A 26,295-nucleotide genomic window follows, 5' to 3' on the forward strand; every position below is an offset into this window, starting at 1 on the left:
TGGCCGATTGCTTTGAGCGCCACCCTGTGGTCGGCGCTCAAAGTACTCCACCATTTCTACTACATAGAGGTGATCTGTACTTCACCTCTATGTAGCAGAGCCGATCGTGTAGTGCATGCTTTTAGCCTCCTATGGAGGCTATTGAAGCATGCCAAAATAAAAAAAAAAAAGTGTTTAAAAATATAAAAAATATATAAAAGTTTAAATCACCCCCCTTTCGCCCCAATCAAAATAAAACAATTAAAAAAAAATCAAACCTACACATTTTGGTATCACCGCGTTCAGAATCGCCCGATCTATCAATAAAAACAAAGGATTAACCTGACCACTAAATGGCGTAGCGAGAAAAAAAATCAAAACGCCAAAATTACGTTTTTTTGGTCGCCGCGACATTGCATTAAAGTGCAATAACGGGCGATCAAAGAACGTATCTACACCAAAATGGTATCATTAAAAATGACAGCTTGGCATGCAAAAAAGAAGTGCTCACCTGACCCCAGATCACGAAAATTGGAGACGCTACGGGTATTGGAAAATCGCACACTTTTTTTTTTTTTTTGCAAACTTTGGAATTTTTATCCACCACTTAGATAAAACATAAACTAGACATGTTAGGTGTCTATGAACTCGTAATGACCTGGAGAATCATAATGGCAGGTTAGTTTTAGCATTTAGTGAACCTAGCAAAAAAGCCAAACGAAAAACAAGTCTGAGATTGCACTTTTTTTTGCAATTTCATCACACTTGGAATTTTTTTCCCATTTTCTGCTACATGGCATGGTAAAACCAATGGTATCGTTCAAAAGTACATCTCGTCCCGCAAAAAATAAGCCCTCATATGGCCATATTGACTGAAAAATAAAAAAGTTATGGTTCTGGGAAGTAGGGGAGCGAAAAACAAAAACGAAAAAACGGAAAAAGCTCTGGGGGTGAAGGGGTTAAAATACTTTTTCCCTAATGTGTGTGTGTTTTATTAATCCTTTAATACTATTGGATTAATAACGGATAGGCGTCTTATTGACGCCTCTCCGTTATTAACCCGGCTTAATGTCACCTTACAATAGCAAGGTGACATTAACCCCTTATTACCCCATATCCCACTGCTACACCGGAGTGGGAAGATAGGGGCTAAGTGCCGGAATTGGCGCATCTTACAGATGCGCCATTTCTGGGGCGGCTGCGGACTGGTATTTGTAGCTGGGGGGAGGGCCAATATCCATGGCCCCTCTCTAGGCTATGAATATCAGCCCGCAGCTGTCTGCGTAGCCTTTCTGGCTATGAAATATAGGGGGACCCCACGTCATTTTTTGGGGGGGTCCCCCTATTTTAATAGCCAGTAAAGGCTACGCAGACAGCTGCGGGCTGATATTCATAGCAGGCTACAAATATTGGCCCTCGGCTGTCGGCTTTCCCCCTCTGGCGCAGAAAATTTCGCGGGAGCCCACGCCATATTTTTTTTTCTTCGTTTTTTTTTAACTGAAACATATTGTTCATTAACCCCTTTCTGCCAGCTGACGGAATAGTACATCAGCTGGCATTATCCCCACGCTTTGAGGTGGGCTTCGGCGGTGAGCAACATGTCAGTTGTTTTCATTACAACAAAAAAAATTATGTTTTTTTGGTCGCCGCGACATTGCATCAAAATGCAATAATGGGCAATCAAAAGAACGTATCTGCACAAAAGTGGTATCATTAAAAACGTCAGCTCGGCGAGCAAAAAATTAGCCCTCACCCGACCCAATATCTCAGAAAATATAGACGCTACGGGTATCGGAAAACGGCGCAATTATTTTATTTCTTTTTAGCAAAGTTTTGAATTTTTTTTTACCACTTAGATAAAAAATAATCTACACGTGTTTGGTGTCTATGAACTCGTAATGACCTGGAAAATCATAATGGCAGGTCAATTTTATGCGGTGTGCACACGTTGCAGATTTGGGTGCAGAATTTTCTGCATCTCCTTGCTGAAAACGCAGCTGCGTTTTTTATGCATTTTTTTCACGTTTTTTTCATATTTTTTGCGTGGTTTTCATGCGGGTTTTTTGTGTGGTTTTGATGCAGTTCTTGGTGCGGTTTTTGCGTGGTTTTGATTCAGTTTTTGCTGCAGTATTTGGTGCGGTTTTTTGCGTGGTTTTGATTCAGGTTTTTGATGCTTTTTTATGCAGTTTTTGGTGAAGTTTTGATGCAGTTTTTGATTCAGTTTTGATGCAGTTTTTGGTGCGGTTATGATGCAGTTTTTGGTGCCGTTTTGATGCAGTTTTTGGTGCGGTTTTGATGCTGTTTTTGGTGCGGTTTTGATTCAGTTTTTGGTGCAGTTTTGATGCAGTATTTGGTGTGGTTTTGATGCAGTATTTGGTGCTGTTTTGATGCAGTTTTTGGTGCGGTTATGATGCAGTATTTGGTGCGGTTTTGATGCTGTTGTTGGTGCGGTTTTGATGCTGTTTTTGGTGCCGTTTTGCTGCAGTTTTTGATACAGTTCTTGGTGAGGGTTTGATGCATTTTTGATGCAATATTTGGAGCAGTTTTGATGCAGTTTTTGGTGCGGTTTTTGCGCGGTTTTGATTCAGTTTTTGCTGCAGTATTTGGTGCTTTTTTGCGTGGTTTTGATTCAGGTTTTTGATGCTTTTTTATGCAGTTTTTGGCGAACTTTTGATGCAGTATTTGGTGCGGTTTTGATGCAGTATTTGGTGTGGTTTTGATGCAGTTTTTGGTGCGGTTTTGAAGCAGTTTTTTGTGCGTTTAGGCCATGTGCCCACGCTGCGGATTCCGCTGCGGAATTTTCTGCAGCGGATTTGATAAATCCGCAGTGCAAAACCGCTGTGGTTATTACTGCGGATTTATCGCGGTTTCTATAGCGGTTTCCGCTGCGGATTTACACCTGCAGTTTTCTATTGGAGCAGGTTTAAACCCGCAGCGCAATCCGCACAAAGAAATGACATGCTGCGGAATATAAACCGATGCGTTTCCGCTCGTTTTTTCCGCAGCATGTACACTGCGGAATTCATTTCCCATAGGTTTATATTGTACTGTAAACTCATGGGAAACCGCTGCGGACCCGCAGCTGCGGAAACGCTGCGGTTCCGCAGCAAAATCCGCAGCGTGTGCACATACCCTTATGATGCCGTTTTTGGTGCGGTTTTGATGCAGTTTTTGGTGCGGTTTTGATGCGGTTTTGATGCAGTTTTTGGTGCGGTTTTGATGCTGTTGTTGGTGGGGTTTTGATACAGTTTTTGGTGCAGTTTTGATGCTGTTGTTGGTGCGGTTTTGATGCAGTTTTTGCTGCAGTTTTGATGCAGTTTTTTGTGGAGTTTTTTCGCGCTTTTGATGCATTTTTTAATTTTTTTTGGTGCGGTTTTTGCGTGTTTTTTGTGCGTTTTTGTATGCATTTTTGAAAGCTAAATAAAGATGTATTATTGAACAAAAAAAAGATTTGTGATGTCATTATTGTCCAACCTCCTCTTTTACATTTGTCCAACCCACACTCAATTACACACAGATAGATAGACATATAGATGATAGATGAAATGGATAGACAGAGCTACATATAGATAGATCTATAGATGCATACAGATGCATACATCTATCTATTCCTATATCTATCTATAGATATATCTGGATAGATATATCTATTGATAGATGTATGGATAGTGTAGGGTGCGTGTCCACTGTCCAGATTACATCCAAATTAGCTGCAAATTGGATGCTGTGTACTTGTAGTCCCATCAGATGATGCCTGCACACACCCCAAAAGACCCCCCGCACAGCCCCGCACACACCCGAACAGTCCCGCACACACCCGAACAGTCCCGCAGACCCCGTCCGCACACACATACACGCACACCATCACCGCCCACACACTTCCCTCCTCCCGAACTGCAGCGTTTCTCGGACCCACATCCGCATCTAAACTGCAGCTCTTTTTTACATCTGCGGTTTTGCTGCAGATGTGCCCGACTCAATGAAAGTCTATGGGTACAGAAACGCTGCAGTTTGGCAAAAAAAGAAGTGATATGCTGCTGAAAAAAAAAAGCTGCGTTTCGGTGTGTCTTTTTCCGCAGCATGTGCACAACAAGTCTGCTGCTCCCATAGACTTACATTGGTTGAGCACTACACTGCGGATTTGATGCAACTCTGGGCAGCAAAAAACCCTGCGGATCTGCAATCAAATCCGCAACGTGTGCACAGCCTTAGCATTTAGTGAACCTAGCAAAAAAGCCAAGCAAAAAACAAGTGTGGGATTGCACTTTTTTTGCAATTTCATCGCACTTTGACTTTTTTTTAACATTTTCTGTTACACGACATGGTAAAACCAATGGTGTCGTTCAAAAGTAGAACTTGTCCCGCAAAAGATAAGCCCTCACATGGCCATATTGATGGAAACATTATGGCTCTGGAAAGAAGGGGAGAGATAAACGAAAAAAGCTCCAGGGGTGAAGGGGGTTTAGAAACATGGATATGGACATATCTATGGAAATAGACATAGATATATAGATATATCTGTATGTATCTATCTATCCATCCTATATCTCTGTATCTATCTATCTATCTATCTATAATAATAATTTTTATTTATATAGCGCCAACATATTCCGCAGCGCTTTACAACTTATAGAGGGGACTTGTACAGACAATAGACATTACAGCATAACAGAAATCACAGTTCAAAACAGATACCAGGAGGAATGAGGGCCCTGCTCGCAAGCTTACAAACTATGAGGAAAAGGGGAGACACGAAAGGTGGATGGTAACAATTGCTTTAGTTGTTCGGACCAGCCATAGTGTAAGGCTCGGGTGTTCATGTAAAGCTGCATGAACCAGTTAACTGCCTAAGTATGTAGCAGTACAGACACAGAGGGCTATTAACTGCATAAAGTGTATGAGAACATGATGAGAGGAACCTGATAATGTTTATTTTTATTTATTTTTTTATTTTTTTATTTTTTTTAGGCCACACAGGGATAGTTAGGTTAATGCGTTGAGGCGGTAGGCCAGTCTGAACAAATGCGTTTTTAGGGCACGCTTAAAACTGTGGGGATTGGGGATTAATCGTATTAACCTGGGTAGTGCATTCCAAAGAATTGGCGCAGCACGTGTAAAGTCTTGGAGACGGGAATGGGAGGTTCTGATTATTGAGGATGCTAACCTGAGGTCATTAGCGGAGCGGAGGGCACGGGTAGGGTGGTAGACTGAGACCAGAGAGGAGATGTAGGGTGGTGCTGAGCCATGGAGTGCTTTGTGGATGAGGGTAGTAGTTTTGTACTGGATTCTGGAGTGGATGGGTAGCCAGTGTAATGACTGGCACAAGGTAGAGGCATCGGTGTAATGGTTGGTGAGGCATATGATCCTGGCAGCAGCATTCAGGACAGATTGGAGCGGGGAGAGTTTGGTAAGAGGGAGGCCGATTAGTAGAGATTTACAATAGTCCAGACGAGAATGAATAAGTGAGACAGTAAGAGTTTTTGCAGAGTCGAAAGTAAAAAAAGGGCGAATTCTAGAAATGTTTTTGAGATGCAGATAGGAAGAGCGAGCCAGTGATCGGATGTGGGGGATGAATGAAAGCTCGGAATCAAGGATGACCCCAAGGCAGCGGGCATGTTGCTTTGGAGTAATGGTGGAACCGCACACGGAGATGGCAATGTCAGGCAAAGGTAGGTTAGTAGAGGGAGAGAACACGAGGAGTTCAGTTTTTGACAGGTTCAGTTTCAGATAGAGGGAGGACATGATGTTAGAGAGAGACATCTGTGTGTAATGGAGTGTGCGTTGGACAAATGTAAAAGAGGAGGTTGGACAGAAATGACATCACAAATCTTTTTGAAGCTAGAGGAGGTTCCTGCTTAGTGGCAGTGCAATGCATCATGGAACTTGTAGTATTAGAGCACAATAACTCAGGAGAAAGGAAGTTGTCGATTAACCCCATGAGAGCTAGATCCAGCACTGAAGATGTGCTGCTACAGCATGATAAAAGGTAATATTGCTAAAATAAAGACAGTGGATGTTTTCAGTAGCACATAATTGCAAGATTTATGAAAAAAAAAAAAATTATTGTAGTGGACAACTTATTTAAGTCTGAAGTTCCAGCCTGGACTCACCGGACTCAAGTTAGTCTGCAGTTAGCTATTAGTTATTAGCTATTCGATTTTCATGTATGGCAGTTAGCTATTAGTTATTAGTTAGCTATTCGATTTTCATATATGGCAGTTAGCTATTTGTTATTAGTTAGCTATTCGATTTTCATGCATGGTTAATTATACATAGAGTGGATATTGTTTGGGTAAAATTTTGATCAGGACTTTGAGATGTTTATTTTGACTACTTGTGGTCCTGGGTTATTCACGTAAATCGCTTATGTCGCGCATAATCAAACACACTCAATCATACGTAAGTTCAATTTGAAAACAGGTACTCTAGACCACTAGTACTCAAAATGACCAGCTCAATGTCCTGAACAATATTTGCCAAAAAAATTATCAACTCTATGTGTAGTTCAGAAGTTATTCACGTAAATCGCTTATTTTTGTATGTTAACAGAACCTTGGAAGAGTTTCACCAGTAACTTGCTAGAACTATCATCAAAATGTACTTCATGGCCAGAATGTTGTCAACTACATCCAGTAAGACATTAATTATTCACAGAATCAGCTTACCTTGAACCACAAGTAGTCAAATGAATCAAGTTCAAGTTCTGCACATAATCTGAAATAAAATATCAGAACTCTGTATAGTTCAGAAGCGAAAAGGAAAAATCACTTATTTCCATGTGTGAAAATAAACATGGTAAAATGTCGTTAATAATGTATTAGGTGTGTTTTCAAAATGTTTTATACCTTGTCAGTAAACAATGCAATCAGTTTGGGAGTTAGGCCGGAGTCACACACAACACATAAAAATACAGTCCGTTTTTGATGGCCGAGATAAGCAGAAAATTTCCTGAACAGTGATCCGTATTCAATGCGAGGATGCAATTTTTTCTCCTACAATTATCCGTGTGCCATCCGTGTGGCATCCGTATGGCGAAATTTTCTCGACGGCTTGCAAAATGGACATAGAATGGTTCCATGGCCTCAAATATTCCTTATAACATATATACAGTCTATATATACACTGTGTTCCAAATTATTATGCAAATAATATTTCCTCATATTTTCTCTAAATTACCTATCTGAATTGCAGTCATTGTTATTTTCCAGTCATCTACTATTCTAGTATAATTGCAATGTTTTGGAAAAAACTGCCTATGAAAACAGTATCTTTTTAAAAAAAATAAACACTCAAAATGCATGTTCCAAATTATTATGCACAGCAGAGTTTTCAACCTCTTTTTTTTATTTTGAACAAAAAAAGGTCAATTGTGAAGTTATAAGCATTATCAGCTTATTACAAAATGAAATCAAACAGTTTTCAAGTGAAAACTTTATTCTAGGTGATGTTACATTTGCACATAGGACTCCTTGTTCGAAAAAAGCTTCTGAACTCTCTCGTCCATTGAATTTGTCAGTTTTTGGATGGTTTCTGCTTCATTTGTTTTGCATGTGGACAGAATACCCTCCCAGAGCTGTTGCTTAGATGTGAACTGCCTCCCGCCATCATAGACACTCCTTTTGATGATGCTCCAGAGGTTCTCAATGGGGTTGAGGTCAGGGGAAGATGGTGGCCACACCATAAGTTTGTCCTCTTTTATGCCCATAGCAGCCAGAGATGCAGATGTGTTTTTTGCAGCATGAGATGGTGCATTATCATGCATGAAAATGATCTTGCTGCGGTTCTTCCTCTTGAACCATGGCAGGAAGTGTTGTTTTAGAAACTCCACATAGATTATGGAGTTCATCTTTACCCCTTCAGGGATCATAAAGGGGCCGACAATCTCTCTCCCCATGATTCCAGCCCAAAACATTACTCCACCTCCTTGTTGGCGCCTTAGCCGTGTTTTCATGGGGTGTCCATCAACCAGCCATCCTCCACTCCATCCATCTGGACCATCGAGCGTTGCGCGGCACTCATCGGTGAACAAAACAGTTTGGAAGTCAGTCTTCGTTTGTTTTAAGTTTCTTTTTATTAGTTTTACACAAATAACAGATAGGTAAATGGTAACATGTGGATTTGAGATACATCAGTATGACATATAACCCAATCTCGGGAAGGCTAGTTCAATAATAACATGTAACATTAGTGATGAACATGTAGATAAACATGTGGATAAACATAAAATTACAGTAAGATGCAATCATTAAGAAAGTTCAGATTTGAAGTCTTGTGACTTCCCGAAGGCTAGATCAGAAACCAAAAACAACTCCACATTAATGCGACATTTAACCAATACACACATACTGTAAATAGAAAGAAAGAAAGAAGAGGAGAAAGGGGGTAGGTGATAGATTCACTAGAAGGGGAGGGTTCGGCTTATCGTAAAATAGGTGCAAGGGATTTAGAGGGGGGACATCGACACGTTCATTTCTGGATTAGGAAGAGATCCAAACCTCTAAAGAGATTTCTAATTGTTAATGAGAGCCAAATACTCATCACTAGATCTGAAAGATTTCCAGGGGACCTATGTTGTGTGGAATTTCTCTTGTGAGAAAAAAGTGAAAGCAGAAATTTCTTCTATATAGTATAACTGGTCCACTTTGTTGACCCAATCCGAAATGCTCGGGCAGTTTTTAGTCAACCAGTGGACTGGGATAAGAAGCTTAGCTGCTGATAGAAGGAAAGCCAACAGGGATTTATTTTTATATTTCGAGTTGTCCCCCTTCCAGTTTAAAAAAATGAGTGTCAGGGAGGGTGGATGTAGTAATTTGCATATTTTAGTTATATGTTTTAATACTTCTTTCCAAAAAGTTTGTAGTATTTCACAAGACCACCACATATGCAGAAAAGTACCAACGTCTTTAGTACATCTCCAACAGGTTGGTGAAGAATTAGGATACCAAAGATGAGATAGAGTTGGGGTAGTGTACCATCTAGTGACTATTTTATACGAATTTTCCTGTACTCTTATACAACTAGATGGGCCATGCGAATTTTTGTAAATTTGATCTACCTCCCAGTCCTGAAATTCAGTATCAAGGTCTTTTTCCCAGTTATGTATGTAAGCTCTGTGATATATGTGATGCAGTAACCCCTGTAACAGGTAGGGGGCGCTGCATGGTCTCCCCGGAATCTGCACGGAGTTGTATTGAGGCTGTGAGAATTGACCTGCAGTGATGTCAGGATCACGTGACCAGTCCATGTGATCCATTACTGTGGGTGTGGTTACAGGTACATAACGTGACCAGAGTGTGGGTCACATGTTCCTGTGTGGTTCCAGTGTTTGGACCTGAAGGGTCCAAGTGCAAAATCCCTGAGGGAGTTCCTGAGGGCTCGGTGTGTTCCTGTGTTGGAAGCCTGGGAGGAGGCTTCCTGGAAAGCACCTGCTGGCGTGGGAGGTCCTAGTAGGAGGACCGGATCCCGGAGCCGTGCACAGTGGAACTGGGGAAGCTGGAGTCCTTCGGTGAGGTCTGGACTGACTAGTGTGTGCCGGCCAGGCAAGTTGGTGATCCCTGTAAGGCAGCTTACCCGGAGGTGTGGACTGGTGAGGAGTCAGCAGGTGGAGCCGGAGCTCCCGTCAGGTATCGTACAGGCCGTAGTGCTTGTGAAGTCTATGAACTATGTGGTCTCCCTTGGGAACTGGTTAAGGGAGGACCAGCGTGTTAGTGTCCGTGAGGCAAAGCCGTACACTGAAGTGTTAGAAGCTGCAAGTAAATATTACCAGTTGGTGCCTGTTGTGTTTCATGTTATGAACTGTGCGTAACCCGGTTTATGAGGCTTAATAAACCGCATGGACTGCTTTGTTTTATAAACCCGTGCCCGTGTGCTTGAATATCGCGGCCAAGTGAGTGTCCCCCAACACTCACAGTGAGAGAAACCTTACAATTGGTGGATAATTTTGGCAACAATCCCGCTAGCACACGTGGAGTTAATTGCTGTGGCAGAGCCATGAAGGTGACAAGCGTCTAGCGGTAACTCGGCGGGGTTACGAAATTGACAAGCGTCTGCTGTGACTCGGCGGGGTCACAAAGGTGACAAGCGGCAGCGGTGGAGCCGTGCAGAGCCGTGTGGAGAGTAGCCGTGGTTGCAGCGAGAGGTGTTATGACCCCAATGGCGAGGGTCTCAGAGATATCAGCAAGTCTGCGAAGTACAAAAATCCAGCTCATAGGGCAGTGGTAACTGGGTTGACCATATAACTTATATGGTCAACAAAAACCCTATCAAAAATCCACGCTGGAGATTCAAGAACCCCCGAACCGTCTAACGGCCCGGGGGGAGAACACCAGCCACCCTAGAGCTTCCAGCAAGATCAGGATACAGATTATATACAAGCTGGACAAAATGCAAACAAAAACAAATAGCAAAAAGCAAAAAAGCAGACTTAGCTTAATCTTGCAGGAACCAGGATCAGAAGACAAGAGCACTACAGATTAGCTCTGATATCAACGTTGCCAGGCATTGAACTGAAGGTCCAGGGAGCTTATATAGCAACACCCCTACCTAACGACCCAGGTGAGCATACAAGGGATGAATGACATACCCAGAGTCAAATCACTAGTAGCCACTAGAGGGAGCCAAAAGGTAAATTCACAACAGTACCCCCCCCTTAGTGAGGGGTCACCGAACCCTCACCAAGACCACCAGGGCGATCAGGATGAGCGGCGTGAAAGGCACGAACTAAATCGGCCGCATGCACGTCAGAGGCGACCACCCAGGAATTATCCTCCTGACCATAGCCCTTCCACTTGACCAGGTACTGAAGCCTCCGCCTGGAGAGACGAGAATCTAAGATCTTCTCCACCACGTACTCCAACTCGCCCTCAACCAACACCGGAGCAGGAGGCTCAGCAGAAGGAACCACAGGCACAACGTATCGCCGCAACAAGGACCTATGAAATACGTTGTGAATGGCAAACGACACCGGAAGATCCAGGCGAAAGGATACAGGATTAATGATTTCCAATATCTTGTAAGGACCAATGAAGCGAGGCTTAAATTTGGGAGAGGAGACCTTCATAGGAACAAATCGAGAAGACAGCCATACCAAATCCCCAACGCGAAGTCGGGGACCCACACCGCCGCGGCGGTTGGCAAAACGCTGAGCCTTCTCCTGTGACAACTTCAAGTTGTCCACCACATGATTCCAGATCCGCTGCAACCTATCCACCACAGAATCCACCCCAGGACAGTCAGAAGGCTCCACATGTCCCGAGGAAAAACGAGGATGGAAACCAGAGTTGCAGAAAAATGGCGAAACCAAGGTGGCAGAACTAGCCCGATTATTAAGGGCAAATTCAGCCAACGGCAAGAAGGTCACCCAATCATCCTGATCAGAAGAGACAAAACACCTCAAATACGCCTCCAGAGTCTGATTAGTTCGTTCCGTTTGTCCGTTAGTCTGTGGATGAAAAGCGGATGAAAACGACAAATCAATGCCCATCCTACCACAAAAGGAACGCCAGAACCTGGAAACAAACTGGGATCCTCTGTCCGACACAATATTCTCAGGAATGCCGTGCAAACAAACCACGTTCTGAAAGAACACAGGAACCAGATCAGAAGAGGAAGGCAACTTAGGCAAAGGAACCAGATGGACCATCTTGGAGAAACGATCACATATCACCCAGATGACAGACATGCCATGAGACACCGGAAGATCCGAAATTAAATCCATAGAGATGTGTGTCCAAGGTCTCTTCGGGACAGGCAAAGGCAAGAGCAACCCGCTGGCACGAGAACAGCAAGGCTTAGCTCGAGCACAAGTACCACAGGACTGCACAAATGACCGCACATCCCTTGACAAGGAAGGCCACCAAAAGGACCTGGCCACCAGATCTCTGGTGCCAAAAATTCCCGGGTGCCCTGCCAACACCGAGGAATGAACCTCGGAAATGACTCTGCTGGTCCATTTAGCAGGCACAAACAATCTGTCAGGTGGACAAGAGTCAGGCCTACCAGCCTGAAATCTCTGCAACACACGTCGCAGATCTGGAGAAATAGCTGACAAAATAACTCCTTCCTTAAGAATACCCACAGGTTCAGCGACTCCAGGAGCATCAGGCACAAAGCTCCTAGACAGAGCATCGGCCTTCACATTCTTAGAACCCGGTAAATACGAGACCACAAAGTCAAAACGGGAGAAAAACAATGACCAGCGGGCCTGTCTAGGATTCAGGCGTTTAGCAGACTCGAGGTACATCAGATTCCTGTGATCAGTCAAGACCACCACACGATGCTTAGCACCCTCGAGCCAATGACGCCACTCCTCAAATGCCCACTTCATGGCCAACAACTCCCGATTGCCCACATCATAATTTCGCTCTGCCGGCGAAAACTTCCTAGAGAAAAAGGCACAAGGTCTCATAGTAGAGCAACCAGGGCCTCTCTGCGACAAAACGGCCCCTGCCCCAATCTCCGAAGCATCCACCTCAACCTGAAAGGGAAGTGAGATGTCAGGCTGGCACAAAACAGGCGCCGAAGTAAACCGGCGTTTCAACTCCTGGAAAGCCTCCACGGCAGCAGGAGCCCAGTTAGCCACATCAGAGCCTTTCTTGGTCATATCCGTCAATGGTTTCACAACGCTAGAAAAATTAGCGATAAAACGACGGTAGAAGTTAGCAAAACCCAAGAACTTCTGAAGACTCTTAACTGACGAGGGTTGAGTCCAATCATGAATAGCTCGGACCTTGACTGGGTCCATCTCCACAGCAGAAGGGGAAAAAATGAACCCTAAAAAGGGAACCTTCTGTACACCAAAGAGACACTTTGAGCCTTTAACAAACAAAGAATTTTCACGCAAAATTTTGAAAACCATCCTGACCTGCTCCACATGCGAGTCCCAATCATCAGAAAAAACCAGAATATCATCCAGATAAACGATCAAAAATTTATCCAGATACTTCCGGAAAATGTCATGCATAAAGGACTGAAAAACCGAAGGTGCATTAGAGAGCCCAAAAGGCATCACCAAGTACTCAAAATGACCTTCGGGCGTATTGAATGCGGTTTTCCATTCATCGCCTTGCCTAATGCGCACAAGGTTGTACGCACCACGTAGGTCTATCTTGGTGAACCACTTGGCACCTTTAATCCGGGCAAACAAGTCTGACAACAGCGGCAAAGGATACTGAAATTTGACAGTGATCTTATTTAAAAGCCGATAGTCAATACAAGGCCTCAAAGATCCGTCCTTTTTGGCCACAAAAAAGAATCCCGCACCAAGAGGGGAAGAAGAAGGACGGATATGCCCCTTCTCAAGAGACTCCTTGATATATGAACGCATCGCGGTATGTTCAGGCACCGACAGATTAAACAATCTCCCCTTAGGAAACTTACTGCCAGGAATCAGATCTATTGCACAGTCACATTCCCTATGAGGAGGCAGTGCACTGGACTTAGACTCGCTGAAGACATCCTGATAATCAGACAAATACGCCGGAACTTCCGAAGGCGTAGAAGAAGCAATAGACAAGGGCAGGGAATCTCCATGAATTCCATGGCAGCCCCAACTTGATACTGACATAGCCTTCCAGTCCAAGACTGGATTATGGGTCTGTAACCATGGCAACCCCAAAACAACCAAATCATGCATTTTATGCAGGACAAGAAAACGTATCACCTCCCGATGTTCGGGAGTCATGCACATGGTAACCTGTGTCCAAAACTGCGGTTTATTTTTTGCCAATGGCGTAGCATCAATACCCCTAAGAGGGATAGGATTTTCTAATGGCTCAAGAACAAATCCGCAGCGCTTGGCAAATGACAGATCCATAAGACTCAGGGCAGCACCTGAGTCCACAAACGCCATGACAGGATACGATGACAGTGAGCAAATCAAAGTCACAGATAGAATAAATTTAGGTTGCAAATTACTAATGGCGACAGGACTAACAACCTTAGTAGGACGTTTAGAGCATGCTGAGATAACATGTGTAGAATCACCACAGTAGTAACACAAGCCATTCTGGCGTCTATGAATTTTCCGCTCATTTCTAGTCAGGATTCTATCACATTGCACTAACTCAGGTGCCCGTTCAGACAACACCATGAGGGAATCTGCGGTTTTGCGCTCCCGCAACCGCCGGTCTATTTGAATAGCCAGGGCCATAGAATCATTCAGACCTGTGGGAATGGGAAAACCCACCATCACATTTTTAATGGCTTCAGAAAGGCCATTTCTAAAATTAGCAGCCAATGCACATTCGTTCCACTGGGTCAGCACGGACCATTTCCGAAATTTTTGGCAATACACTTCAGCCTCGTCCTGGCCCTGAGACATAGCCAGCAAGGCTTTTTCTGCCTGAATCTCAAGATTGGGTTCCTCATAGAGCAAACCGAGCGCCAGAAAAAACGCATCAATATCAGCCAATGCCGGATCTCCTGGCGTCAGCGAGAAAGCCCAATCCTGAGGGTCGCCCCGTAAAAAAGAAATAACAATTTTCACTTGCTGAGCGGAGTCTCCAGAGGAACAGGGTCTCAGGGACAAAAACAATTTACAATTATTCCTGAAATTTCTAAACTTAAATCGGTCTCCGGAAAACAGTTCAGGAATCGGTATCTTAGGTTCTGACATAGGATTTCTGGTAACATAATCTTGTATGCCCTGCACACGAGCAGCAAGCTGGTCCACACTTGTAATCAAGGTCTGGACATTCATGTCTGCAGCAATCACAAGCCACTCGGAGGTAAAGGGGAAAAGAAAAAAAAAATGAGAAAAGAAAAAAAAACAAAAAAACTCAGAACTTTCTTTCTTATAATCCCGCTTCTGCAATGCATTTAACATTTGATATCGGCCTGGCAAACTGTTATGACCCCAATGGCGAGGGTCTCAGAGATATCAGCAAGTCTGCGAAGTACAAAAATCCAGCTCATAGGGCAGTGGTAACTGGGTTGACCATATAACTTATATGGTCAACAAAAACCCTATCAAAAATCCACGCTGGAGATTCAAGAACCCCCGAACCGTCTAACGGCCCGGGGGGAGAACACCAGCCACCCTAGAGCTTCCAGCAAGATCAGGATGCAGATTATATACAAGCTGGACAAAATGCAAACAAAAACAAATAGCAAAAAGCAAAAAAGCAGACTTAGCTTAATCTTGCAGGAACCAGGATCAGAAGACATGAGCACTACAGATTAGCTCTGACATCAACGTTGCCAGGCATTGAACTGAAGGTCCAGGGAGCTTATATAGCAACACCCCTACCTAACGACCCAGGTGAGCATACAAGGGATGAATGACATACCCAGAGTCAAATCACTAGTAGCCACTAGAGGGAGCCAAAAGGTAAATTCACAACAGAGAGGTTCCACAGCAGGCGGAGCTGTAGTGGCTTGTGGTTGGCAGCACCTGGAGGTGCCGGTTGTGTGTGACTGCAGCGGGAGCTGTGGCGGTACCAGCAGGAGCTGGTGAAAGTGACATAGAGAAAAAAAAAAAAAAAAATTATTTTTGTGCAGACTCTTAAAAGGCCAGTACAAGCCCAGAGACATTGGGGTGTACTGTGTGAACTGGGGCCTGAGTGCCGTGGGGGAGTCCACGGGGTGTATCCCAGGGAGGGGAGTATCCCTAATAGTGAGCGGTGGCCCAAACGGGGATGGTTGCCCAAAAGGGGGCGGAGACCCAAAAAGGGGCGGTAACCCGAATAGGGGTAATGGCCCAAAAAGGGGTGGAATCCCGAAGGGGGGCTGAATCTCGAACCGGGGTGGTATCAAAAAGCGGAGCACTTGCCCAGAAAGGGGGCGGAGCCAAAAAAGGGGCGGCAATCAGTGAGGTGTCACGACTGTGTCCTTTTTGGCTGGATGGAAAGTGTGTGCAAGGGTTGATAGACCCGGGGAGAGAAGCGTCTGTGCTGGGAACCCGTCCAGGAGATTCTGTGTCACCTGGCGACACTGAATATCTCCAGGTAGCCACTATCTACATTGTCGCAGCGGAGGTTTCCACATACCATGAGGTGGTTGTAGACCCGATCTTGCCGTATCCTATGGTAATAGGACAAGATTTGGTAGCACTGTGGGAAAAGGCTGAAGTGTTTGTGGATATAATGTGGATGTCAGTTAGTAATGTTGAGAAGGCAGGCCTGACCAGAGGGAAAGGTGCGACTGTCCAACTAACTGACCTGACGTCACCTGAAGTGTGCCACAATACGACTGATAGTGGTCTGCTGGATAAAACACGTGGAGCTGACACCCAGACAGAGAGTGACTTGCAGGGTCATCAGACTGTGGGGTGTGACACAGATTCTGGGGGTGACTGTGACAAATCATGGCCAGTAACAAGCGCATATGCCCTGGTGACAGGTGGAGGACGGGGTCCAGGACCTGTGGTAACGGGTGGAGGACGGGGTCCAGGACCTGTGGTAACAATAATTAATAACAATAATAATAATAATAATAATTAGTAACAATAACAATTCAATACAATTAAATGTCATAAGGACTTCAAAAATGGCGTTATTAGACGTAGGCGCCGCGAGCTAAATTTCCAGCGCTTTGCCTTTTGCTGATTCGTCAGACCGCTCGCGGTCGGTGGCCAGTAGGAATCGCTGGGAGAATTTAGTTGTGATTTTTAAGAGTTTTAGACGTGTGTGAAAGAAATACTGCAAAGTTAGAATGCTTTAATAAATAGAAGTGTTGATACTTTATTATTATTATAAATGAACAAAATGCAAAGAGAATGAAAAAGAAGGAAATCAAATCAGGATTCGGCATCCTTCGAAATCGCATCAAAGAACGTATTCTTCTGTGTACACTCGCACAAAGTCATGGATGATGTAGGATTATAGCCGGGTGTATAAACCATTATACAAAACGGGGGGGAATGATCATCATTTACATAGGAAGGTTAAAATACAGTCGTTGACTGAAACAGAAACAGCTGTGTAGGAGGCTTAATACTGGGCGAAGAACAGCCGAACTCTATACAAAGGTGAGGTTGTGGAAGACAGTTTCATGTTATAGATCTTTCACCATTAAAGTAGAGAGGAGTGCAGTGGATCCCGGGCGCTGCTGCTACTAAGGTTAATCCTCAGGTATGCTTAAGGGAGGAGTAGGTTCTACGCAAACATTTTTATTTATCCTCTGTTCCGGGATCCACCTCACTGATCTTTCCTTTCCTTGTTGTGTCCTCTTTCCATTTGGTCTGCATACGGCGGATATTGGATAATATCTAACTCTTTACATAGTTGTGCCGCACACAACCTGTTCAGATGAGCGACCAACCCTCTGACTTGCCCTGACTAGTGATGAGCGAATATACTGGTTACTCGAGATTTCTCGAGCACGCTCAGGGGTCCTCTGAGTATTTTTTAGTGCTCAGAGATTTAGTTTTTCGTGCCGCAGCTGAATGATTTACATCTCTTAACCAGCTTGATTACATGTGGGGATTCCCTAGCAACCAGGCAACCCCCACATGTACTTATGCTGGCTAACAGATGTAAATCATTCAGCTGAGGTGAGGAAAACTAAATCTCCGAGCACTAAAAAATACTCGGAGGACCCCCGAGCATGCTCGGGAAATCTCGAGTAACGAGTATATTCGCTCATCACTAGCCCTGACCTGTTGCCCACAGTGTTACACAGGGAGCACCTCTTGTATTTTCTCTCTTCAGGTCTTTCACCATAGGCAGACCGAGCCATGGTCTTCAGCTGAGGACCATAGTTGGATGTGAGACTAGTCTGACTCTTCTTGGTATTTTGCAGCACTGCATCAGGTGATTCGCAGTCGTGGGACCCGTCAATCACCTGCTGTGGCACTTGGACTTTCTGGACTTGGTTTCTCTATTGCTATGGTCCACGGCCGGATCTTTAAAGTATATTATCTCTGAAAAAAATATCACTGGCTGTAATCAGGCAGCCAGGCTCTGATTAATGCTGCCTATTGTTTGGGCAGCATAAATCAAGCGACAGGTTTCTTTTAATGGTAACCCGAAGAAAGCCAGCAAGGATTACTATAAATAAAATGGCTCAGTGCTTTCCTAGCATTCTGTAGGGGTCCCAGTGACTTCACCTCCAGGCAATCGGCATAGGTGACATATCCTAGTTATATACCACCACTGTATAAGGCGGGCTGATTATGATACTAAAGATCACTCTCCTTCTTACTGGGCAGAAGTGTAAGTTTAAGGCTTTAAACATTCCAAAGATATTGCATTATTCCTTCCCATAGCATGCTGGTCTTTGGGATTCTAGGATCCCTGGCGATCCTGAGGATGGGGCTCTTGATAAAGGGAACGAGGCTTGGCATAGTCCAATCTCGAAATGAGCGGTAGGTGCACATGCTCAACCTCCGCACCATTCATTGTGTATGGGACTGCTGGAAATAGCTGAGTGCTAAGCTTGGTTTATAAGCTCCAGTGTTCTTTTTTGGAGATTTTTTTGGGGTATGAGAAGTTGGGACTCCAGCAGCCAGTAAGTCAACCCTTATCTTTAGAAGAGGGGACGATTTACTAAACAAGAAATCACCCTTTAAACTCACCATGTAATTACATGGATGAAATGGGTCTGACACGTTCTCCACCCGATCATTCAAAGGGAGGGTAGGGTGCGATCTTCTTTGATGTCCTTATGCCTCAATAGGTTTGTTTTTATCACCAGATGCTAAAAAATGCTCTGGACAAATAACTTTAAGCTTCATATTCTAATATACAGGGGTGCATATGCTGGCATAAATGTCTATTCATATTATTATTTTTATACTATGTGGATAGGTAGATGCTGTCCTGCCGGTTGCATGGCCAGAAGGGTCACCAGACCTTACCCAGATTGACTTGATTTTTATTTGGGAAGTTATAAAAAATGAGGTTTGTTTAAGAAAATCATGCACAATTGATAACATTCAACTATTATTTAAACTGTACACCGACTTCTGCACCCCCTGTATACCAATACCATATAATAAGTATGTTAAAATGCTGATTGTATAATCTGTATGTGGAAAGAACACAGCCTTACATATAAGTTGTGGGTCCACTATTATTATTATTCCTTTTTTATCTCTTCCTTTACAGATGGCTTTAATCAAAGTGTCTTATCATATCTTGAAGTAACAAGATCTTCTCCGGAGAGAGGAATATCCACTTTCTAAGAAGATGTTGGAAGAAAAGACATAGAATATTTTTATTTCTCTAAGGTCCTAAGCCTTTCGTACAGTCCAGACATGTTCTGCTGGAGGAGGGCTTTGCCTCTTTCTCTGCGCTTCTTTCAGATGCGTAGTATCAGTTCGGATCCGCTCCTGGATCAGTTGATGACTAGCACAAACCAATTCCAGATTTTTCAACTCGTTGGCATCCATAAGTCTAAGCTTACAGTACATCATGTGGGTTGCGCCATCAATACATTATGGGAGCTTCAGAAGGGGAAGCCGAGTGCAAACGCAAATCATGAAACCGTCCGAAATCACCCGGAATTTATTGCTCTTCGGATCCTGGCAGAAAATAAAATTGACTTTATGAGCGACACCACCCTGGTGAATACGCTGTATGCCGTTATAAGGTACGAGCCACTTGCTCCATTGCTCGGTCCTTATGTTGCATCTCGTTTACCATTGTTGTATTCTGTATTTCAAGGTTTAATGTGGAAGCGCACGACTCTTTGGTGCAGCAGCTGCTAATGGAAGGCTGGAGAAGACTGGAAAAGTAAGGCTGGTGGAATGTTTGATTACCAATCCCAGCAGCCATTTTGCCATTTAGTTGCCCAGCATTAGCTCTTTGGCTCTTGAGGTTCGTCATGCTGTGTGTTGCCCAAAGGTTTTCCGCATTGTATCCCTCTTCTCCCACTAGTATACACGTCATAGCATTTCATTGTAGCATCGTAAACATGAGACAAGATGCACAGCCAGGACAGTGGAGTCCTGCACTTTTGCAACTGCGGACTGGAAAAACGAAACCTAAAAAGTTAGATCAATAAATAACTTTTTTATAAAGAAATCTTTTGGATTTTATCCTATATAACTGTATGGCGCATTGTTTGTTATTTTGTATTTATATGATTGATTGTATGTTTTTACCTGTTTCAGGTTTGAACCGGAGACGTTGTCGAAATTCTCAGTTTGTTTGGAAAAACTAGATCTGGGCAGCAGTCCGTTAATGGGAAAGGTAGCCAATGCCCTGAACACGGGCCTGGAGAACATACAAAATATTAGGTAAGCGGTCACCAGTATCTAAGACTACTGGAAGTGATTTAAAGGGATCCTGTCAGGTCACAGTGGCTCTCTCAGAGCTGAAATAATTGTCTTCACAGTCCTTATGTTTCCAAAGGTAATTTATTCCTATTTACTTATATCTACTACTTCCCTATTGTAGTATAACCTGATATGTTTGGTGATGGGTCGACTCCAAAGGGGAAAACTCCTCCTCAGGATGTGAGTTATCTCTGACCAGAGGTGTTGTTTTCATAGAACTATCCGGATAGTGAATGAGGGCAATACAAATGTGGAGGATATGCATAACTTTATGCTACAGGAAGGGCATGATTTTATTGCTGGATTATGGCAAGTAAATCATCATGTCAGCAGTTTGCGAGTCCTGAGTGACCTGACAGGTTTCCTTTAAGAAGCTAACGAGGAGTGGTCCCCATTGACCCCTTAAAGTGGACGCATCACTGTCAAACATATCAAGTTATTTTACAGCGGAGAGATAGCACATATAACTAAATATACAATAAATTACCTTTGGAAGCAATAGGACTGTTAAACAGTCATTTTGGTTCCGCCAAAGTCGTGGTAAATACAGCTCATGGGAGCAGCCATCTTGGCTCCGTCAGCTCTGCCTCTGGTGTTCTAATAGGACACGCCCCCAAATTCCAGCCTTGTTGTTATTTTTCTACTGAATCTTGCATATGTATATTTGTTTTAATTTCTTTTTCACCCATGGATTTCTATAGGCAGAGACTGGTGCAACTATCCTTCAATGTCATCACCCCACACACTAAATTAAAAAAAAAAAATAACAAAAATAAAACATCATTTTTTAAATGTAAGGGTATGTATCCACGTTCAGGAAACGCTGCGTTTTTGACGCAGCGCTGAGCCGCAGCATCAAAAACGCAGCGTCCAGATGTTCCAGCATAGTGGAGGGGATTTAATGAAATCCCGTCTCCACTGTGCATTAAAAAACGCATGCGTTTTTCCTGCGAAAACGCACATGCGGAGCGTTTTTTTCAGAACGCAGCATGTTGCTACTATGAGCAAAACACGCAGGAACACCGCAGGTGACCTGCCAGTGACCTCAGGTGCATTTTTGGTCAGGATTTTACCTGCATAAAATCCTGACCAAAGCCTGAAGCAAACCTGACCGTGGACACATACCCTAAGACTTCCATTTACTGTCTGATGTTAAAAATATTACTAATAAATGCGTAAGGCAAAATAGTACTTGTCTACAAAAATAAGACCATATTGACCTGTGGTGACACGCGAATGAAAACAATGAAAAAAAAATTCTAGAATGCTGAAAAGGGAAAAAAATTAACGTGCTTAACTGTTTTTTGTTTTTTTTTTAAAAAGCCAAATCTGGAAATGCTGTAAAATAACAAAATAAGTATAACTTCCCTGCTGAAGCCAATGCCGATCCCGCGTTACCTCTCTGCTGATACTTAGAGCAGGGAGATTAATTTGATTAACTTGCTATTTGGGCTCGTGCATAAGACGTATTTTCACAGATGAGTGCTATGTGTAGTTTTCACTTGTAGCGCTCGTAACTATGATATTCAATAGGGCTGTGCACATGTCCAAAATTTATTTAATCTTTTTATCGGACTCTGCGGGAAAAAATGTGGGTTATGTCTGATTTTGACCCATCTGAGTGCAGTATGATGGAGGGGCAGAGACTCTGATTCCAGCGATGTGTCACTTACTGGGCTGCTTGCTGTAGTTTTGATAAAGTTCCTGTTTTCTCTGCTGCAGATCTTGCAGTGCTCTAAATACTGAGCTCTGTATAACCCGGCCCACACCTCTGATTGGCTGCTTTCTGCGTAGGGTGTCAGGATAAGCTCACTGATGGACTCTCAGTTAACTCATTTTGCAAGCCACTCTCTATATCACACACTTCATATGTGCTATAGATCACATTCATGATCCTTTTTAATCCTTTTCCAGATACCTGTCCAGTCTTATGATGAAGACATTCCCGGTCACCTCTAAGCGGTTGCAGCACCGACTGATCAGCAAGGCAGAATCCTTAATGGAGGGGGATAACTACATAGATGTGCACAGCGTGCGCCGGGTCGTCCAGTTTCTGTGCCTTATGAAGTATGACTACCAGCCCCTCTTGGATAAATGCAATCAGATTTTTGTGCGGGACAAGAATAAAATGAGCACGGACACCATGTGCATCGTCAGCGGCCTCTACCGGCAAATGGCTTTCAAGCAGTACGAGTTTCAGGTGATGGCAAAATTGTCTCTGCTCGAAATATCAGACCTATGGAATAATGCGGATCATTTCGGAAAAATATTTTGTGCCTTATTTCCGATGGCTTCTCAAGAGATAAGAAATAGGTGAGTGGGCCCCTTAAAGGGATGTGATGTTTCGGCCCCTTAAAGGGATACTACGTATCAGCCCTGAACCAACAGAAAAAATCCCATAATGCAATGATAATACTCAAATAGAACTCGTATTCCCTAATTAGAGGAAGCTCCTGATTATTTTGTAGTCTAATCTAGGAATTCAGTACTGGAAACAATTGCCAAATGTTGGATTTGTAAAGGTTTGAGCTCCTTTGTTCCCTCCAGGCTTGAAGACGACCTTGTCATACTGGCAGGTAAGATCCATCACATCAGTCTGGTGTACGTGCTGGAGACCATGGCAGAGGCCGAGTGCAAGAACCCAATCCTCATTCAGAAGTAAGTGGATTCTCTAAGCCGTGAATGGTTTGGAGCTGGATCCTTCCTGTCCAATCTGATATTGTCCATATTATCACGGTCCGGGTACGGGCTGCACCCCAGCGAGGGTCTGCTGACCCAACTATACATGTGTGAGGCCAGGAGATCCTCGGCCAATTCGGTCCATACCTGGATCATAATATATGGATGTCTGAATCCTGCCATATTTCCATTTACTGTTCAGATGGATGCAAGCTGTTGTTCCCTGTAATCAGCCATTTCAGGCTCTTAGTATTCTCCTCCTAGCAAATAAGTACTGAGAGGTTTTATTTTTTTTTTTGCCTGATCCCTTTGATGTACAGACCGATGAGTCCGATGGTGGATTTCTCCACTCCTCAATGCATGAGCCACCCTACTGAGCATTCATGTCCATGGGGGGAATAGAGTGAGAGCGAGCTGATGGCCAGATGAACGCTTGGCCGACCCTCACGGTATATGGGGCCTTTACAAACCTATGAACCATTTTATATGGTGCACATTCTTGAAGCATCTTTACAGTGGAGCAAGGAGCGTCCACCACTTATTAGAGACTCTGTCGGCCGTTTCCTAACTTATTGATGACACTGGCGCAGTGTGTTGTGTCGTTTTTGCCATCAAAGTTACAAAAACCCATATGTACGTCAGTGGGGCTTGTGGTCCGGGTGAAATTTGTTCTGCCACCAGTGGCGTAGGAAGGTGGGGGCGGGGGGGGCGGTCCGCCCCGGGCGGCACAATGCGGGGGGCGGCACAATGCGAGGGTGAGTCAGTGCAGCGGCTGCATCCGGCAGGGGGGCGCAGTCGGGCCGCCTAAAGCGGCGGTCCGCAGTGTCTCCCCCGGCGGCTGCATTCTGCCGCCCCCCGCACTGGGAGTCGGCTGTTCTTTGTGCCGACTGTCAAGCTGACAGCCGGCACAGAGAAGCTGCGGCGCGCCGGCTCCCAGTGTTCAATTGTACTCGTATCTGTGATGCGAGTACAATTGAAGCTCTGACTGCCGGGTCAGAGCGACGGCAGCAGCGTGATCAGGTCATGTGATCACGCTGCTGACGTCACTCACCTGCGCGGCAGAGCAGGAGACACAGAGCGGTGGTAAGTGCTCCAGTGGAGCTGAAGACACCGAAGCATACATTGTGGGGGGGGGGGATTTACTGTGAGTGGGGATGGGAGGCATACATTGTGGGGGGGGGATTTACTGTGAGTGGGGATGGGAGGCATACATTGTGGGGGGGATTTACTGTGAGTGGGGATGGGGGATATATTGTGGGGGATATATTATTGGATGGGGGATATTTAATATGAGTGGAGATGGGTGGATTTATTGTGGGGGGGAGATTTAATGTGAGTAGGGAGGGGGGATTTATTGTGGGGGGGGAGATTTAATATGAGTGGAGATGGGGGGATTTATTGTGGGGGGAGATTTAATGTGAGTGGAGATGGGGGTCTTTATTGTGTGTGGGGAGAATTGGAGTGGAGATGGGGGATTTAATGTGTGTGGGGGGAGATTTGTCATGGGGATGGGGGGATTTAATGTGTGGGGAGATCTAAGGACTAGTATTGAGCATTCCGATACCGCAAGTATCGGGTATCGGCCGATACTTGCGGGTATCGGAATTCCGATACCCGATACTTTTGTGGTATCGGGTATCGGTATCGAAACAACATTAATGTAAAAATGTGTAAAAGAGAGAATTAAAATAAAAAATATTGCTATACTCACCTCTCCGACGCAGCCTGGACCTCACCGAGGGAACCGGCAGCGTTGTTTGCTTAAAATGCGCGCTTTTCCTTCCTCCCGTGACGTCCCGGCTTGTGATTGGTCGCGTGCCGCCCATGTGGCCGCGACGCGACCAATCACAGCAAGCCATGACGTAATTTTCAGGTCCTTCTAGGCATTCACTATTTTAAAATTACGTTCCGGCTTTGTGATTGGTCGCGTCGCGGTCACATGGGCGACGTGACCAATCACAAGCCGTGACATCACGGGAGGCAGGACACGCGCGCATTTTAAAATTGGATCCAATACTTTGCCGGTATCGGCCGATACTTTCCGATACCGATACTTTCAAGTATCGGACGGTATCGCTCAACACTACTAAGGACACAAAATGAAGAGCAAAGGGGGAGATGGGGGGCATATATGAGGAAACAGTATGGGGGATGGGTGCAGACAGTTTGGGGTCAAACAGGGGAATGTATGCGGACACAGTATGAGTAGCGATGTGAAAAACGTATGTGGACAGAGTACGGGGAGTGAGGGTGTTGGGATGTGTGCATGCGTAGCATGGAGGACAGTGTAAGGGCACAGCCAGGAGGGGACAGTATACCAAGGAGGGGCAGTGTGATGAGAGAGTACAGTATAAATACTGGGCCCTATAGGGGGACACAGTGTGAGAGGTCAGTGTGAAGAGGGGGCCGGTATGGAAAGGAGAGGTCAGTGTGAAGAGCATGTACCATAAGAGGGACAGTGTGGGGGTCATATTTTGTGCAGACAATATAGTGAGGGGCAATTTTTCATTCAGGAGCATTATAATGACACTTGTATCTTTAAGGGCGTCATGTGGAGATTTTCTGCAAAAGAGCGGAGAAGATGGAAGTCTGCAGAGACGGCTGTGGATGAGAAAATGCATCATGGGGTCTGGACAAGATGAAGAAATGAAGGAGAACAACTCCAGAGACGACGTCATCTATAAGGTACCTGGATGTAAATGTTATGTGTGATACTGACTAACTCTCATGCTTTTATTTATGTTAGGAGCATTAAAGGGGATGTCCTGGTTTGTGATGAGTCTGCAGTCATTCTTTGTGACTGCAGACTTCTGACTTCTCACAGTGCGCCCTGCACACTGTCAGGATTCTCTCGTGCTGGCGATTTTACATATGTGCGGTCATGTGCTGACTAGACATGTGTGGCCTCACTCAATGAAAATGAACTGAGTGAGGCCGGGCACGTCTAGTCGGAATGTGGTCAGAAGTATACAAATCGCATACTTGTGCTGACATGACTGTCCACCGGCAAGGGAGAATCCTAAAAGTATGCAGTGCATGCGTTGTGAGATTTCAGAAGCTGCGATGTCAGGATTCAGCTCTGCAGGTTCCAGTCGTCGACACATGGACACTTCACTCATATGCGACTTTCATACTCATGGTCCTGTGACAACGAGCTTCTCTTCTGCTTCGCTCAGTTTTTCACTGAACATTGGGAGCTTAAGGGAGAGGAGCTCGTGGGTACATGACTAAGTGTGAAAATCGCATACGTTCTGGGGGGGGGGGGGGGGGCGCCAAACTCGGGAACAGCCCCGGGCGGCAAAAGCTCTAGCTACGCCCCTGTCTGCCACACACGGCACACTGTGTGGGAGCGTCCCTTCTGGATGAGGACGTGGCACGGCTGTGGATGGAGTCTCGTTATGTTGCTTGATGATGTGTGA

The 26,295-nt window shown here is 44.6% G+C and overlaps 1 protein-coding gene across 1 annotated transcript in view; it reads left to right on the plus strand.

Annotated features, from left to right (window-relative positions):
- The first annotated feature begins 6,531 nt into the window (after positions 1 to 6,531).
- The window catches only part of LOC143786284 (FAST kinase domain-containing protein 1, mitochondrial-like), a 35,203-nt gene continuing 15,439 nt past the window's right edge, over positions 6,532 to 26,295 (plus strand). Inside the window, exons 1-6 of the mRNA XM_077275559.1 lie at positions 6,532 to 6,611; positions 19,026 to 19,509; positions 19,584 to 19,652; positions 20,033 to 20,158; positions 22,112 to 22,510; positions 22,745 to 22,855. Of these exons, the coding sequence (XP_077131674.1) occupies positions 19,175 to 19,509; positions 19,584 to 19,652; positions 20,033 to 20,158; positions 22,112 to 22,510; positions 22,745 to 22,855 (1,040 nt within the window). The 5' untranslated portion in view covers positions 6,532 to 6,611; positions 19,026 to 19,174. The remainder of the gene's footprint in view (positions 6,612 to 19,025; positions 19,510 to 19,583; positions 19,653 to 20,032; positions 20,159 to 22,111; positions 22,511 to 22,744; positions 22,856 to 26,295) is intronic.

Source organism: Ranitomeya variabilis, chromosome 7, assembly GCF_051348905.1.
Source record: "Ranitomeya variabilis isolate aRanVar5 chromosome 7, aRanVar5.hap1, whole genome shotgun sequence".
Lineage (NCBI taxonomy): Eukaryota > Metazoa > Chordata > Amphibia > Anura > Dendrobatidae > Ranitomeya > Ranitomeya variabilis.